Source organism: Entelurus aequoreus, linkage group LG27 (genome assembly GCF_033978785.1).
Source record: "Entelurus aequoreus isolate RoL-2023_Sb linkage group LG27, RoL_Eaeq_v1.1, whole genome shotgun sequence".
Classification (NCBI taxonomy): Eukaryota; Metazoa; Chordata; class Actinopteri; order Syngnathiformes; family Syngnathidae; genus Entelurus; species Entelurus aequoreus.
Window position 1 is genome coordinate 24,497,854 of NC_084757.1, and position 17,723 is coordinate 24,515,576.

Here is a 17,723-nt window from a genome sequence, read left to right on the forward strand (position 1 = left end):
TTACCATAAAAATGTAAAATGATTTTACCTGAAAGGTAAAGCTTGAAAAATACTTGGTGACAGCCACCACCAGGAAGCGGATGTTGTTGACGACTTTATTTCAACTACTTCCGGTTTTAATGGACGTCTCACCCCAAAAAAGCAGAAGACGGCTAATTCGAGTTTCTTCTCCCTGAAATTTAAAGGACAGGCGGCGTCTGGCGAACAATGGCTTTTGTTAACCGGCGGAATCGTTTTTAACCGTCTTACGTTTTCGTCGCGTCCGTGTGGCGAACAGCTCGGCGAGTTAGCACACCGGCTGGCTAGCTCGCTAATGAAATGGCAAGTGCTCGGCTCCTTCTGACTAAAGATGACGACACACATTTGTCAACAGGGGGGGATTATTAACTTCACAAGGACTGATGGGTTTTATTCATTTAATAATAAGGGGAGTGGGTATTTGGGATGTATAATTAAGTCAACATTTCAACATTTTTTTTTAAGGGCCTTAATAAAAAAGTTTTAAATGTTGCCAAGGAAAGGATACATTTTAACGCACGGGAATTCATCAATACATTTGCAAATTTGAACGCAATCTGGGGTTAATATACGTACGTTTCAACGTGTCACACATCCTGAGTAGAGTAGATCCGGTTTGGAAAAGTAAACAAACAGCCGAGAATTACCAATGACATGTGACACATATTGCTAGTCATCAGTAAACAAAGGATTGCATGCACCTGCCTAGACTTCACCATCATTAACCCGCTATTTATAACATGATTTCAGAGGTGCCGTCTGCTTAGATGTTTTGTGAAGTGTAGTTTAGGTACTGTGCACATCTGATCCATTACAATGCCATCCGCACTGTTCGTCTTGGTGCTGCTGGCAGCCTTATGTAGCCTGGGATGTGCCATGTCGCAGGAGGAGAAACACAAGTTGAAGTGAGTTGGACAAAAACAAAATAAAACACATCATGAGTTGTTCCTAATTATATTCATTCAGGCTATCTTTTCGCTCTTCTCTCAAGGACTCAAGTGGTTGAGATGTTTGACCATGCATACCAGAATTACATGGTGAGTGATGTCCATCCATCCATCCATTTTCCTACCGCTTGTCCCTTTCAGGGTCACAACACATTTTCCCGTCGTAAATAACAGAAATAGACAAAACCTGTTCCAGACTCAAAATGTCACCGTGATAAGCCCCGTAACACTTTCCTGGGCAGGCACTGTTTAGGTAACATTTTAACATAACTTACTGCCATTAACTTGTAAAAAGAAGATACCCGCTGTATTGTAATATGATTTAAACTTGAAGTATTTCATTATTTATTTAGTGTGACAAAAGTAGTAAATGTCACACATGGCACTTTTGATTCCAATGCACCCCCTCGCCACTTACACACACACACACACACACACACACACACACACACACACACACACACACACACACACACACACACACACACAAACACACCTCCCTTGTATTTGTTACCTTCTTGAGACCTGAGAAAAATGCCTACCTCTTTAGGACCAGCCTATCTAGATATATAAAGATTTGTATTTACAACATTAATAATATATACATACTATGCAAATGTAAAAAATTTAAGCTTTTATTTATTTTTGTTTGTTTGTTTGTAATGGGTTTTTAATCTCCATTATTTCAAGTTATTACAGTAGGTCTCTTTATACATATTTATTTTATTTTTTTAAATTAATTTTGGCCAAAAGGAGTGCATTTCAATTTCTTACACACACTTGCTATTTCATATGTTGACCAGAGGGGGAGAACTTTTGAAACCGACACACAGTCAATTTGAAAAATCCCTCCTTTTTGGCACCACCGTAATTTTGGTAGATTTCACTACCAGGGGTGCAAATGAGACATTCTCTATTAGATGCAATGGTTTTCCGTATTGGGACCATGATTGGAATGACTGCAATATTCTGATAAAAGTCAGAATTTTATACGACAAATGTCACCATTTTGCATTAAAAAGTAATAATTTTACATAAAAAAGTAATAATTTTATGAGGAAATATTGCAATATTACAGAAATGGAAAGAATGTGAGAAATTGTTCCCAATTTTCTAAGAAAAAAGTCAACACATTGTGAGAAAAAGACTGCTTTTAGTTTTTTGTTTTTTTAAATTTTTTGTTTGTAATTGATTTTTAATCTTCATTATTTCCTTTGTTATTACAGTATGTCTCTCTCTCTCTCTATATATATATATATATATATTTATTTATTTTCTTTTCTTAATACAATTTGGCCAAAGGGGGCGCATTTCAATGTCTTACGCACACTTGTTATTTCATATGTTGACCAGAGGGGGAGCACTTTTAAAACCGAAACACAGTTAATTAAAAAAATCCCTCCTTTTTGGGACCACCCTAATTTTGATAGATTTCACCACTAAATGACACATTCTCTAATAGATGCAATGGTTTTCCTTTTTGGGACCATGATTTTGGTCCTAACTTGTTCACCGGTCCTCATATGGAAGGTACTTTTCCTTGTTGGTGTCTCAAGAAGGGTTGAAATACAAGGACGCACACACACACACACACACACACACACACACACACACACACACACACACACACACACACACACACACACACACACACACACCCACACACACACATCCCTTGTATTTGTTACCTTCTTGAGACCTGAGAAAAATGCCTACCTCTTTAAGACCACCCTTTCTAGATATATAAAGATTTGTATTTACAACATTAATAATATATACATACTATGCAAATATAAAAAAGGTTGTTGTGAAAAATTAGTTGGAATTTCACAAGAAAAATGTCACAATTTCACAAGAAAAACTTGGAATTTTGGCAGTATTATAATAAAAGTTATAATTTTACTCAAGGCAAGTCAAAATTTTACAAGAAAAACGGAACATTTGTGCGATATTATGATAAAAGTTGGAATTTTACTCAATAACAGTCGCAATTTTACAAGAAAAGCTTAATACTTTGGTAATTTTATGAAAAGAGTCATCATTTTACTCGACAAAAGTCACAATTTTATTCGAAAACTTTCAAATTTTGGCAATATTACAATAATAATCAGAATTTTACTTGGGAAAATGATGACAAAAGTCATCATTTTACTCACAAATGTCACCATCCATCCATCCATCTTCTTCCGCTTATCCGAGGTCGGGTCACGGGGGCAGCAGCCTAAGCAGGGAAGCCCAGACTTCCCTATCCCCAGCCATTTCGTCCAGCTCCTCCCGGGGGTTCCCGAGGCGTTCCCATGCCAGCCAGGAGACATAGTCTTCCCAACGTGTCCTGGGTCTTCCCCGTGGCCTCCTACCGGTCGGAGGTGCCCGAAACACTTCCCTAGGGAGCCGTTCGGGTGGCATCCTGACCAGATGCCCGAACCACCTCATCTGGCTCCTCTCGATGTGGAGGAGCAGCGGATTTACAAAAATAGTGTTCATATATGAGAGATCTAGGGCCAGTCCCTATACACCCCCTCGCCCTACTTTTTAGCCCTATCCCTACAATTTGCACGTTCCCGTGAAGGTAGTGGTGTCCCAATGACTCTTTGCATGTAGTGGTAGTGAGGCATTTCAGATGGTGACTCACTCAGGAAGGGCCAGAGAAAATGTCACAATTTCTGCATAAGTCATGTAATGTTAGCCAGCTAACCACACTAGCTAATGTTATGCTAAAATTTTAAATACGAATACTAAAATACTAAGACTGAAAAACTTGCGAATGTGAAAACGTAACGCAAAATACCTTCAAAAAATTCACAAGAGACAACAGTCGTAGATGGCGGCTTCTTCTCTGAGTAGTTCTTCGTTTAGTCACGAACCGAAGCATGAGGAATGAAAAAAAAAAAAGATCTCAGCCATTGACTACATTGATGGGGACGGCGTGGCGCAGTTGGGAGAGTGGCCGTGCCAGCAACCTGAGGGTTCCTGGTTCGACCCCAAGCTTCTACCAACCTAGTCACGTCCGTTGTGTCCTTGAGCAAGACACTTCACCCTTGCTCCTGATGGGTCGTGGTTAGGGCTTTGCAAGGCAGCTCCCGCCATCAGTGTGTGAATGGGTGGATGTGGAAATAGTGTCAAAGCGCTTTGAGTACCTTGAAGGTAGAAAAGCGCTATACCAGTATAACCCATTTACCATGATGTCGGGTTTGTTGTGTAATGGTGGGGCTACAGGGTTGTACAGTTTATTGCTACTACTAAAGTACCACAATACTAATGAATTAAAAAGGGCACCACTGCCTTTGGAAAATACCTGTAGTTTTTATTCATCTACATATGCTGCCGTGCGGCGGCGCATACCTGTGTCAAAACGCACACACTGACTGAGCGCATACAAGCAGAAAAAGAGTAGAAAGGAATCATGATTTTTTTTTAAAGTGTAAATAAAAAGGGTGGTTGAAAGTCAATATGAAGGTATTTGGGCTTCAAAACTATCAATAAAGATGACACTTTAAAAACAGAAGTGCAGCGCTGCTTTAAAACATGCCTCGCCAAATGTGTCAATACAGCATTAACATTTTTGCTTCAAACTTAGGTAAACACAACATTTCGATCTGCACAAGTTTAAAGAGTGGCAGGTTATAAAGTTAACAGCCTCCCCTTGTTTGTAGTATTTACTGATGTTTGTATTTATTTTAAAACACCTTTCAAAATAGGCAACCATAAATCACAGAGCATTTAATACAATGTCAATAAAGCGTTCTATTCTATTCCAACCTAATTCTAGATTGTGGCAAACTATATCTAATATGTAAATTAGTTGTAAACTGGTCTTTTGAGTGAAATAAGAAAAGTCCATGTGTTTAAGGCGCCTTTTAATTTTAATTTAAATCTCTTAAAATTGTTCTTCGGGTGCAATAAGAAACATGTTTAATTATAAATTTTATCATAAAAAGTTATGTTAAAAAGAAGGCAATAATGAAATTTTTTTTGTGGTCCTCTTTATTTTGAAAAGTATCGAGCAGTATTGAAATACATTATGATACACATTTTGGTACTAAAATATTGGTGTCTAGGCAGCTCTAGGTGGGACACATGTGCAAACAAAACTACATAGTTGCTTAAGTCACGTGCCCAAACGTAAATTATGCATTAACGTAGTAAGTGGTGTCCCAACTCCTAGGGAAGATTACACAACTCTACCCTTTGTTGCTTCATGTTGAGGGTGTAGTGGTAGTTGGTAAGGACTAGTTGTAGTGAGTAAAGTGTAGTGGTAGTGAGTGGGAGGGTCTATTTATGGTCCCTAGTCTCACACATTTCAGAAGACTCCTCAACTATTAGAAACTTTGGCAATGAAATATGACAGGGGAGCAGTGATGTCTTTTTCCAGTTTTGACAAGGGAGCATAAGCAGCTGCGCCGAGGAGGCATCAGGTGTGATGTTAGATGATGTACTGTAGCATCAAACTTGCACGCCCATTCTATAAATAAGGGAAAAGCAAATATATTATTATTTTTGTTAGATGATTATTTTTATTATAATTATCTAACTGACACACGCAAACCCTAACGTTAGTCTTGTAAAAACAAAATACCTTGCAGTGTTTCTGCTAGGATTTTTTTGACACTAACATGAAGTAGCAGAGGTCGTAAACGGCACAAAACACACAAACATAACTACATTTTGTTCTGCTACGGTATGCGTTGTGTGCACACAGTACTCGCTCTCATCAATAGCGCTCAATAACATGTAACAATTAAGTGTAACTATAAGAATGTTTGACAGACCAATTATGGCATGATCATTTTCAAACACTTTTCATCATGCATTCAGCTGCAAGTTGACTTGCCTTGCGCTTGTTGTGCATTTGTGGATAGTGGTTCCGCAGTTGGCTCATCATGTTTGAAGTGTTGCCTCCCTTCGTGGTTACTTTCTTCCTGCATTTTCTGGTGATGGGCTGACAATGGCAAATAGCAATTTTTTTATCCTTAGCAGGCTTTAGGAATCCAAACTACGTTTACACTTCGGATTTTGTCCGTTTACCAGGAGGGAAAATGCCTGAGGCAAGGTCTGTGTCTTGCTTTCCGCTATGTGTTTTTGAGACAAACATTGCAAACTGCACCAGTGCGCATGCGCCATGCTCTGAGGCGGTGCTGCTGCGTTTCCAGGAAGTGAGCAATATCGCCTAAAATGCATTGAAGCACCAGTAGAGTGGAAAAACAAGTTGACTTGATATGCTTAATTGTGTTTCATTGTATCCATTAAACCATATCCAATTGTATTTACAATCTGTAAAGCATGTGAAAATACTGTCTAAACATCACAAAATGCCACAAATTCAGTTTTCTATTTTGAATATCCTGCTCCAAACGTCTTTGGTAATTTATGAATCGTGCCTCTCATCTGGATATTAGGAGGATTTAGCCATAAATCGAGAAGTTGTTCATCTGTGATATTCAATTCATACCCAGAGATGGAGACAAACACACACAACCGAAAACAGTGTCTGCAGATAGACTTTTCCTTGTTCACCCTTTGTGTGCATCTTGACTAATTCTTCATATAAATGGGAAGATATGGACATCCTATCAGTCGTCATCGAAGTGAGAGCAGACAATGTAGAGTAAGCCATCATTTTATTATGTTTGTATTTCTTGTTTAGCACTTAGCAATACTGCTACAAGAGGCTTAGTGTTTCTCTGAAGCTGGATCTGTTTAGCAGAGCTTATAAAACGTGTAGCTCATCCTCCTTATACTCAGGATCAACAATATAAGGTTCTGAGTTATACTTTTTACCAAAGTAATCGTTGTTGGTTCCCACAAAGTCTGCATGATTTGCATTGTTGTTGGTGATGAAGGGATCTGCGGTTCCTACCTCTACGTCACGAGATGACATGTCTGGCTCCCTCATTATCTCTCAAAAAGGCTCGGGAATCTCTGTAAGATTGATACTATTTTGATCATATCTATTTATTCACAAACTCTGTAAGTCTTTTGGTGTCATGCATCAGATATGTATATATACAGTATATATTACTGAGGAATGGCTTCCACCTGACCACTATACCATACAGGCCTGATTGGTGGATTGCTTTAGAGATAGTTGTCCTTCCGGAAGGTTCTCCTCTTTCTACAGAGGAATGTTATAGCTCTGACAGAGTGACAACCGGGTCTCCTCATCTCCGTGACTTGGGCCCTTCTCCCCCGATTGCGGAGTATAGATGGCCGGCCATCTTTCGGAAGATCCCTGGGGGTGCCAAACTTCCATTTATGGATGATGGAGGCCACTGTGCTCATTGGGACATTTAAGGCTGCAGATATTTCTCTGTACCCTTCCCCAGAGTTGTGCCTCGAGACAATTTGGTCTCGGGGGTCAACAGAAATTTCCTTCGACTTCATGCTTGTTTTGTGCGCTGCCATGCCAAGTCAAGTGTGGGACCTTACAATAAACAGTTGTGTGCCTTTCCAAACCATGTCCAATTAAGTGAATTTACCACAAGTGGACTCCAGTTAAGCTGTAGGAACATTTCAAAGATGATCAGTTGAAACAAGATGCACCTGTGCTCAATTTGGAACTGCATGGCAAAAGCTGTGAAAACTTATGTACATATGATTTCTTCGTTTTTTATTTTTAATATATTTGCAACAATCTGCAAAATAACTTGTTCACATTGTCATTATGGGGTATTGTGTGTAGAATGTTTTTAGGAGAAAAATGATTTTGTTTCATTTTGGAATAAGGCTATGACAAATTGTGAAAGAAGTGAAAGCGCTGTGAATACTTTCCGGATGCACACTGTATAGTTCATTTTCAAAGCTTTTTTTTGTCAGTCCATGCTTGAGGGTTTTTGTTATTGTGACTGCAATGTCCATTTTACAAAGGACCATGCTTACCCGGCCGATGAGCTGATGCCTCTAACGTGCAGAGGAAGAGTACGTGGACTAGAACCCAGTCGGGGTGACGTCGATGACGCGCTGGGCAAGTGAGTAATGTCCTGCCTGTGTTAATCACGCTCCAAATCAATAGGGGGCAGCATATTACCAGGAAGATGAGAAAGCAACCAGGGAATGCTGCCATCTTTAGCATGAGCTGCTAGGCTAGCAGCATTGTTGTTTTTCAAAACTGTCTGTTTAAATGTCATTAAGAATGCAATGTTGTTATTGATGGTCCTTTTAAATATTGTTTGTCAACTCTAGGTTCTCTTTGACCCTCATAGACACTCTGGATACTCTTGTGGTGAGCATGATATGATAAATATGATATGATGAAAGTGCAGGAAGAAATAATGATTTCATGTGTGTAGTCAAGCCTTGTAATAGCAAGTGATTTCCCCAGCTTTTGAACAAGACAACAGAGTTTGAAGCCGCTGTCAGGAGAGTCCTGACAGACGTGAGGTTGGACAATGACATCGTGGTGTCTGTCTTTGAAACCAACATTCGTGTCCTCGGGTAAGATGGCGTTCCAAGATGCTTAATGGAGAGTATGTGTGATATATGTTTGTATGTTCTGCCCATCAGAGGTTTGTTAGGTGGGCACTCCATGGCGGTGATGCTGAAGGAAGAAGGTCAACACATGCAGTGGTATCGGGATGAGCTACTGCACATGGCCAAAGACCTGGGCCTCCGACTGCTGCCAGCCTTCAACACCAGCAGTGGCCTTCCTTACCCCAGGGTGAGAAGAACACACTAGGGATGTGCGTATCGATCCTGTGGTATCGATATATCGATACTCACACGCTACTCATTTGGCATCACTTTTCTGAAAAAAGTATCGATATAAACCAAAAAATGGCGTGTGGGGGGTGCAAGCATCACTTTCAGATGTTTTTGATTACTTACTTAACTTACTATGTGCTGGGACACCCCTGTACCTGGCAGAGTATAGAGCTGGCCCAGTCACGTGACAGGAGACAGCGAATGAGCGTCGTCAACGTGCAACACACACACAGCCAGCCGACAGCGATGCAGCCAGGCATATCCAGTGTTGTCCAATTGTTGACTTAAAACAGGCATTGTTTTTTTTTTTTTTAGTAATGTTTACTGAATATTTTTGTTTAAATGATTATCCTAAATTCAAATAATTTCCACACAGGGGAATTTACTGTTAGTTGAAAATTGCTTGAGTATTTAAAACAAGATAAGAAAGAGATACAATTTGGAGATTCTTCATCTTTGCATTACAGTTTTATTTTTTTCCAAGAAAATCTTGAATATATGATTGAATGTGATTTTGGTTTTAATCTGTAACATGATTTCTTACATTTCGAAAACATTAGCCTATTTCATATTTAATTAATTGCTAATTATATCACAAACTTTAAAAAATAACTGCAGCTTCTTGCAATTCGGATTTGACTGTTAATTGGAAAGCCCTAATATTTAATTATTATATATAAAATATAGTTATTATTATATATAATATTTAATTTATTTGTCATATTTATGTTATTTATTTTAATTTTACTTTTATTATATATTGACCATAATAAATGTGGTATAAATGGTCTGTATTTGTCTTGTGATTTGTCTTAAATAATAACAATAGTAATAATATTTTTGACTGACAAAAAATTGCCAATAAGAAATTATTGGTATCGGTATCGATGAAAATGCAAGAAAAAGTATCGGTATCGTATCGAATCCTAAAAGTGTGGTATCGCCCATCCCTAGAACACACACACTGGGTTTTGTGTGTTGCTTGTGTTTGATCCTTCTTAATATAAACGTGACTTTAAACGCATTCATGGTTAATTTGGACTGTTGCGATTAGTGTTGTCCCGATTACAATATTTTGGTACTGGTACCAAAATTATTTCGATACTTTTCAGTACTTTTCTAGATAAAAGGGACCACAAAAAATTGCATTATTGGCTTTATTTTAACAACAAATCTTATGGTACATTAAACATATGTTTCTATTTACAAGTTTGTCCTTCAATAAAATAGTGAACATACTAGACAACTTGTCTTTTATTACAAACCCCGTTTCCATATGAGTTGGGAAATTGTGTTAGATGTAAATATAAACGGAATACAATGATTTGCAAATACTTTTCAACCCATATTCAATTGAATGCACTACAAAGACCAGATATTTGATGTTCAAACTCATAAACTTTTTTTTTTTTTTGCAAATAATAATTAACTTAGAATTTCATGGCTGCAACACGTGCCAAAGTAGTTGGGAAAGGGCATGTTCACCACTGTGTTACATGGGCTTTCCTTTTAACAACACTCAGTAAACGTTTGGGAACTGAGGAGTCACATTTTTTAAGCTTCTCAGGTGGAATTCTTTCCCATTCTTGATTGTTCAACAGTCCGGGGGTCTCCGTTGTGGTATTTTAGGCTTCATAATGTGCCACACATTTTCAATGGGAGACAGGTCTGTACTACAGGCAGGCCAGTCTAATACCCGCACTCTTTTACTATGAAGCCACATTGATGTAACACGTGGCTTGGCATTGTCTTGCTGAAATAAGCAGGGGCGTGCGTCCATGGTAACGTTGCTTGGATGGCAACATATGTTGCTCCAAAACCTGTATGTACCTTTCAGCATTAATGGCGCCTTCACAGATGTGTAAGTTACTCATGTCTTGGGCACTAATACACCACCATACCATCACAGATGCTGGCTTTTCAACTTTGCGCCTATAACAATCCGGATGGTTCTTTTCCTCTTTGGTCCGGAGACACGACGTCCACAGTTTCCAAAAACAATTTGAAATGTGGACTTGTCAGACCACAGAACACTTTTCCACTTTGTATCAGTCCATCTTAGATGAGCTCAGGCCCAGCGAAGCGGACGCCGTTTCTGGGTGTTGTTGATAAACGGTTTTCGCCTTGCATAGGAGAGTTTTAACTTGCACTTACAGATGTAGCGACCAACTGTAGTTACTGACAGTGGGTTTATGAAGTGTTCCTGAGCCCATGTGGTGATATCCTTTACACACTGATGTCGCTTGTTGATGCAGTACAGCCTGAGGGATCGAAGGTCACAGGCTTAGCTGCTTACGTGTAGTGATTTCTCCAGATTCTCTGAACCCTTTGATATTACGGACCGTAGATGGTGAAATCCCTAAATTCCTTGCAATAGCTGGTTGAGAAAGGTTTTTCTTAAACTGTTCAAAAATTTGCTCACGCATTTGTTGACAAAGTGGTGACCCTCGCCCCACCCTTGTTTGTGAATGACTGAGCATTTCATCGAATCTACTTTTATACCCAATCATGGCACCCACCTGTTCCCAATTTGCCTGTTCACCTGTGGGATGTTCCAAATAAGTGTTTGATGAGCATTCCTCAACTTTATCAGTATTTATTGCCACTTTTCCCAACTTCTTTGTCACGTGTTGCTGGCATCAAATTCTAAAGATAATGATTATTTGCAACAAAAAAAAAAGTTGATCAATTTGAACATCAAACATGTTGTCTTTGTAGCATGTTAAACTGAATATGGGTTGAAAATGATTTGCAAATCATTGTATTCCGTTTATATTTACATCTAACACAATTTCCCAACTCATATGGAAACGGGGTTTGTACTAAGTTAGCAAATAAATGCTCCTAATTTAGTCTGCTGACATATGCAGTAACATATTGTGTCATTTATCATTCTATTATTTTGTCAAAATTATTAAGGACAAGCGGTAGAAAATGAATTATTAATCTACTTGTTCATTTACTGTTAATATCTGCTTACTTTCTCTCTTAACATGTTCTATCTACACTTCTGTTAAAATGTAATAATCACTTATTCTTCTGTTGTTTGATACTTTACATTAGTTTTGGATAATACCACGAATTTGGGTATCAATCCGATACCAAGTCGTTACAAGATCATACAATGGTCATATTCAAAGTCCTCATGTGTCCAGGGACGTATTTCCTGAGTTTATAAACATAATATTAAAAAAAAATGATGCCAAAAAAAATAGACGTAATCATAGTAGTATCGACTAGATACGCTACTGTACTTGGTATCATTACAATGGATGTTAGGTGTAAATCCAACAATGGCGTTTGTTTACATTTTGACGCCGGTGAGTTACGGTGTGTAGTGAAGCATGTTTAGCTATTCCTCGTCCTGCAGGTACTTTTCAGAGGCGGTATAGTACCGAATACGATTCATTAGTATCGCGGTACTATACTAATACCGGTATACCATACAACCCTAGTTGCAATATTGCAGTATACTGTATCTACATGCAATATACTGTATCTGCATACTGTAGTCCTAACATAGTGGCCACCGCCGTTCATTTACTCAACTGCAGAGAGTAACAGCCGGTAATGAGAGGTACGAAGTTGTTGGTAGAAGACTAAATACATTTTATAACAATATTACATATTATATATGCCCTGGCAATGTATCAGAACACGCTGCTGCCTTCTGTGAAGACGACACTGGTTTAATATGCTGATCGCAGGTTTGGATAAATGCCTGGGTTGCGTCAAGAAGGGCACCCAGCCAAATTAAAGACTTGCTGTGGTGACCGTGCTGCAAGACCAAAATATATTTTTTTAAATATATATTTTGTGTCAGTTTCCCCACAAATAAGCATTTTATAATACAATATACAATGTTTAATAGTAGAATAAAAGAGAAAAAAATAATATAAGAATAGTGTTATTAGGGTATATGGAATAACGTACATTTTCTTCCCACATATAAAAACATAAACAGCTGAATATAATGCTCAAGCAGGCCCAATAGTCAAAAATCTTGAATCCAGACATGAGCCCTATTCCCGCCAAAATCTAATCATTTGCGGCTTATCCAATTTCTGAAGTTTCCTTAGAATTAAATCAAAATCCGCGCATCATTTTCTGAGTTATGTTGCTAACTAAACAGACATACAAACCCCAACGAATACCTATCCTCTTGGTGGAGGTAATTAATCGAAGTAATCGTCTATCGCTTCCAAACAGGTGAACTTAAAATACGGCGTCAGAGGTCCTGAGACGAGGACAGGCACAGAGACGGACACCTGCACAGCATGCGCGGGGACCATCATCCTGGAGTTTGCTGCCTTAAGTCGCTTCAGTGGGGATCCTGTATTTGAGGTTGACTCACATCAGCAACACTCATTTCATTTGAATCATTGTCATCCTTTGGCAAAAATACATTTATTTTACGTTTTTTTGATACTAATATAAAACATTGTTACTCTTAGGAGGATATACAAATGAATTATTATTTTATTTCACAGATGCACGCCCGTAGAGCCCTGGATTTTCTTTGGGAGAAGAGGCAGAGGAACAGCAACCTGGTCGGAACAACCATCAACATCCACTCAGGAGAGTGGGTCCGCAGGGGTGAGAGGAGCAGGTTGGCGTGTTCGGAAAGGACGCCAATCTACTTGTGGGGAGTGCGGGGGTCATTTGCTTAATTGACCATGACGCCAGTGTTTCCAAAAGATTGCCAATATACCTGTGGTGGTAGGGGCGTGGCCAGGGCGATGACATCACTGTATTATTTGCATAATTGGCTGAGATACCATACCATGTATATATTTTCTTTAAAAAAGGCAAAACAAATGTTATACATACATTTACAAACACATTTGTGTTATTAGTAAGTAGTATTAATATATATATATTTTTTCTGAAATTATATTGTTTTGCTCTATTTTTCAACTATTGCTGCCTATTACGACTATTTAAAAGAGACTACACTTTGGACACCCGTGGTTTATTGACATGTCATTCTGCCTTCCCTGAATGTTGGAATTTAGTTTGCCATATATGTGAACAGTCTTTTAAATTGGAGATGAACAAAACAACTTGAGTTTATTGATAGTTTCCACAATGAAGTTACAGTAAAACTAAGCACGCAAATGGAAGGACAATAATATACATATGAAGCGCACATACATGTAGGAATCATGTTAAATCGACTTAACAGTTTAAATCAACAATACAGAAAAAAGACAATACAATTATACAGGATAAAAGTTGGCTCTCATGCCGCTAGCTTATTGCTAACGTACAATAAACCAGCTCACTGACAAGCAAACAAAAATTAGCGGAGCGAATTTGTGCAAACGTTTATCAAAGGAGATTTTAACGAAACAAAATTGAAATACAACAGAAAGTGTATTTCTACTTACAGGCATACTGTATATTCACCAAACTCTGTAGAAACGAATACTGACTGCTAACTTTGTACTGCTCCTGCAGCAGACCCCCCACTGTGTGTGCACGCTAACTAGCTACAGAAGTATCTTGCTCAAACCTCAAACTCTTAATTTTAAAACAAATAACTTGGTCGATGTTTTGTGGAACCTGATTGCAGGAGATGGAAGCACATATGTCACTTGAAAGGTAAAATGTTACTGTATTGCAAAATCGTAAGAAAACAAGTGTTTTTTTTATTTGTATTTTTATTACCGCCACAAGTAAATTAATATATGGTAAACACGGGACACATTTGTTAAAAGTGAAAAACATAAAAAAGTAATAAAAAAATAAAAATTAGAACCATTAATTAAGTCTTCAGTCGGCTCTTTTTGCTGTTTGTTTTGCAATGTCACAAAAAGACATAGCCACCTGTAAGTGTTTTTAGAGGGGGAAGGGCCCACGGTGCCTCTTGCTGCTCATAGAGTAGGGTGATGCCTGCTTTCATGTCACGGTCCTCAAAAGTGTCTTCACTAAATCTGTCGCCAATTGCTTTTTTAAAAATAACTGCCTAGAGAGAGAAAGCTGTAAGTTGGCAAGCCGTCTTATGCTTTAGCAGATCAGGGGCCTAATGTATCAAGCGCACAAAAACCTGGCAACACATTTTTTCATGGCAAAGTTGATATGTATCAAGAGTGAACTGAACTTGGAAATGTGCAGTGCCTCACGCCAACATCATGGCTCTCGTATGCACATTCCTTCATTCTATGGATACTTAAGCGACACACAAGGGTGGTCGTTCGGGCTTTGCCAACATTTGATTTCAACAATGTAAAATATAGAAGCAAGGACACACAACTCACTTTTTGGCTAATGCATTTAGTGCTTCATTATCATGTTCGTATTTCCGAGGACATTTATAAATGTATCTCGGCGATCAATTTGCCACTTATTTGCAGTCACAATGTGTTACTGTGACTCCAGCACAGCTATGCCAGTCGGGCGGACAGATGCAGAAACCAGTGGTTGCGGCACATTAACGGTACCGGAGACGGTGGAGGAATGGCCTGACTTTGTGCCACGTGGCTGCGACTGCAAGTTGCTCTTTAGTGTTGTAACAATAAATAGAGTAATCGGACAGAATCAAAGTCCTTAATTTACTTTTTGATACGCTTGCATGTTTGAATTTGAAATATTTCAAATCAAATATTACACAGTTTTCACATGAAACTCTACTCAATGAACTACTGTATAGCTTCTGTATGAACACAGTAAGTTACACAAATTATATTTATACTGGGGGTAATCAGAGTCAGCCTTTTCTTCCAGTTTTATGCATCATTGCAGCGACTATCTTCTCAAATGGCGTGAGCACTACTTTTATCTTCGGTCCCCTTGCCTGTTTTGGCCACGTTCATCCTCTTCTTCACCTTTTTCCTGATATAGTACCACTTATTTCTGATTTGTTCCTGTGTGCAGTTCTCTGACTTCACAGCATTAACAGCCTGGTACACTTTATCCCACTCAACCCTCTTCCGTTCGCTGGAAACTCATGCCAAAGAGTATATTTTGCCGCGACGTCTCTTCACCTCCTACTTCTTGTCTGTGAATTCTGATTGGGTAGAGTGTGGGATCTTAGGCGCATGGCCAATTAAAATATGATAAGACTATTTACATGGAGGCGTGGACAGAGAGTAGCCACCTGCACTCCAACATGTGCGTGCAATTCCGCGTTGATTGGGATGTAAAAAAGAAATGTGCTTGGAATAATGCAAGCGCACACTTTAATACATCTAAAACTGTTTTTGCGTATGTTTTCTGTATTTGAGCTTACACCATTTTTTAGTAGGAAATCTACGCAACTAAGCAACGGCAAACCGGTAGCGCCAAATGAACATGTGGGGGTACAAATTGATTCCTGACTGGCCCCTACAAATACATGTGTAGTTATAACACTGGATTTATGCATGTTATTTCCAGATAGTGGAGTTGGAGCAGGAATTGACTCGTACTATGAATACCTACTCAAGGCCTACGTTCTCCTGGGAGATGACCAGTTTCTGCAGCGCTTCAATATTGTAAGCACTCACTCATTATTACTGTGTAACATAACAGCCACAATAAAATTCTATATAATGTATGCTTTAGATGTGTACCACTTCAGATGCTCAACTTTCTGGGTGTCTTGTTGCATTCATTCTTCCCACTTAGCACTATGCATCCATAATGAAGTACATTAGCCAACCTCCCCTGCTGCTGGATGTCCACATCCACAAACCTCTGCTTCCAGCTCGGACCTGGATGGACTCTCTGCTGGCTTTCTTTCCCGGCCTCCAGGTCAGATTGGACCATTTGATTGGAAGAGTTGTTTTTTGTAATGTCATTTCAATCAGTGTCACTACTGTCGCCATCCAAGGTGTTGAAGGGAGACATCCGCCCAGCCATCGAGACTCATGAAATGTTGTATCAGGTGACCAAGAAACACAACTTCTTGCCAGAGGTAATCACATGTTGCTGTGCTTTCTCGAACACATAAGGTCATGCAAAAATGAAATTTAACAAAGGGATGGTTTATCTTTGTGGCCATGACAAAGTGATGCGTCTTCTTTACTGTTTTGTCAGACTGCAGTGCCATTACATTATTTTCCGAGGCTATTTTTTTAGCAAATTTGGTTTTGTAAATGTCACCTGTTATCTGGCTTACAATGGTGTACTGATCCACAGATATTTCCACTTTTCTCGTTTGTCCACCCAGGCATTCACTACTGATTTCAGAGTGCATTGGGCCCAGCATCCACTGAGGCCGGAGTTTGCAGAGAGCACGTATTTTCTTTACAAGGTAACATTGTTATAACATGACTCCATGTGGATCTTTTATTGAATACAACTGCTGGATTTTATTGCATTTCCACTGAAATATTACATGCATAAAACCATGGGTCCCCTTATCTTTTTGAGTCAGGGGCCACATTAGAAGTATACAAAGTAAATCTGTACAGCAGATATGGGCATCTCCATCAACAATATGATTTGCCTGAGCGGCTGGACAGGACAGATTAAAAAAATATATATTTCTAAACTTAGGACATCCAAAGGGCTGGCAGGCCGAAACTGTCCCGCTAGCCACAGTTTTGGACTGCTGCATTAAACTGATTCAAAACCAGAAAATTAGTAATTTTTTTATGATACAACATGCTTTGTATAGAATAATCATCCGCCTTTGTAATAACTGTTTTCTGGCTCCAGGCCACGGGAGACCCATACTACCTGGAAGCAGGTCGTACCATCCTGGACAACCTCAACCGCTTTGCTCGCGTTCCCTGCGGCTTCGCTGCTATGAAGGACGTGCGCACAGGCAGCCACGAAGACCGGTGAGAATAAAATAAATAAGAGGGGTGTCCAAACCTTTTCTACCAAGGGCCGCATACATACAAAATTTGAGAATTTGGGAGCCATTTTGTGCTAAAACTGATCCAATTTAGGCCAATATAGTAAGCTAGCTGAACAAAACATCCACATCAAATTAGCGATATAATTATTATATAACGGATTTATACAATATACCAGTGCTTGTCAATAATTCTCTGTTGTGACTGGCCTGGGGGAGACTTTGTACTATTGAAAACTTGGTAATATTTATTTAACTGTACAACACACTGTGTG

General features: G+C 39.0%; 1 protein-coding gene across 3 annotated transcripts in view; it reads left to right on the plus strand.

Moving 5' to 3' along the window:
• The first annotated feature begins 76 nt into the window (after positions 1-76).
• Positions 77-17,723, plus strand: part of edem3 (ER degradation enhancer, mannosidase alpha-like 3) — a 34,868-nt gene continuing 17,221 nt past the window's right edge. For all 3 annotated transcript variants that reach the window (XM_062039288.1, XM_062039289.1, XM_062039290.1), the window contains exons 1-13: positions 77-923; positions 1,010-1,055; positions 7,830-7,930; positions 8,145-8,184; positions 8,284-8,396; positions 8,466-8,619; positions 12,873-13,007; positions 13,154-13,259; positions 16,041-16,138; positions 16,272-16,397; positions 16,477-16,560; positions 16,816-16,899; positions 17,307-17,431. In XM_062039288.1, the coding sequence (XP_061895272.1) occupies positions 835-923; positions 1,010-1,055; positions 7,830-7,930; positions 8,145-8,184; positions 8,284-8,396; positions 8,466-8,619; positions 12,873-13,007; positions 13,154-13,259; positions 16,041-16,138; positions 16,272-16,397; positions 16,477-16,560; positions 16,816-16,899; positions 17,307-17,431 (1,301 nt within the window). In that variant the 5' untranslated portion in view covers positions 77-834. The remainder of the gene's footprint in view (positions 924-1,009; positions 1,056-7,829; positions 7,931-8,144; positions 8,185-8,283; positions 8,397-8,465; positions 8,620-12,872; positions 13,008-13,153; positions 13,260-16,040; positions 16,139-16,271; positions 16,398-16,476; positions 16,561-16,815; positions 16,900-17,306; positions 17,432-17,723) is intronic.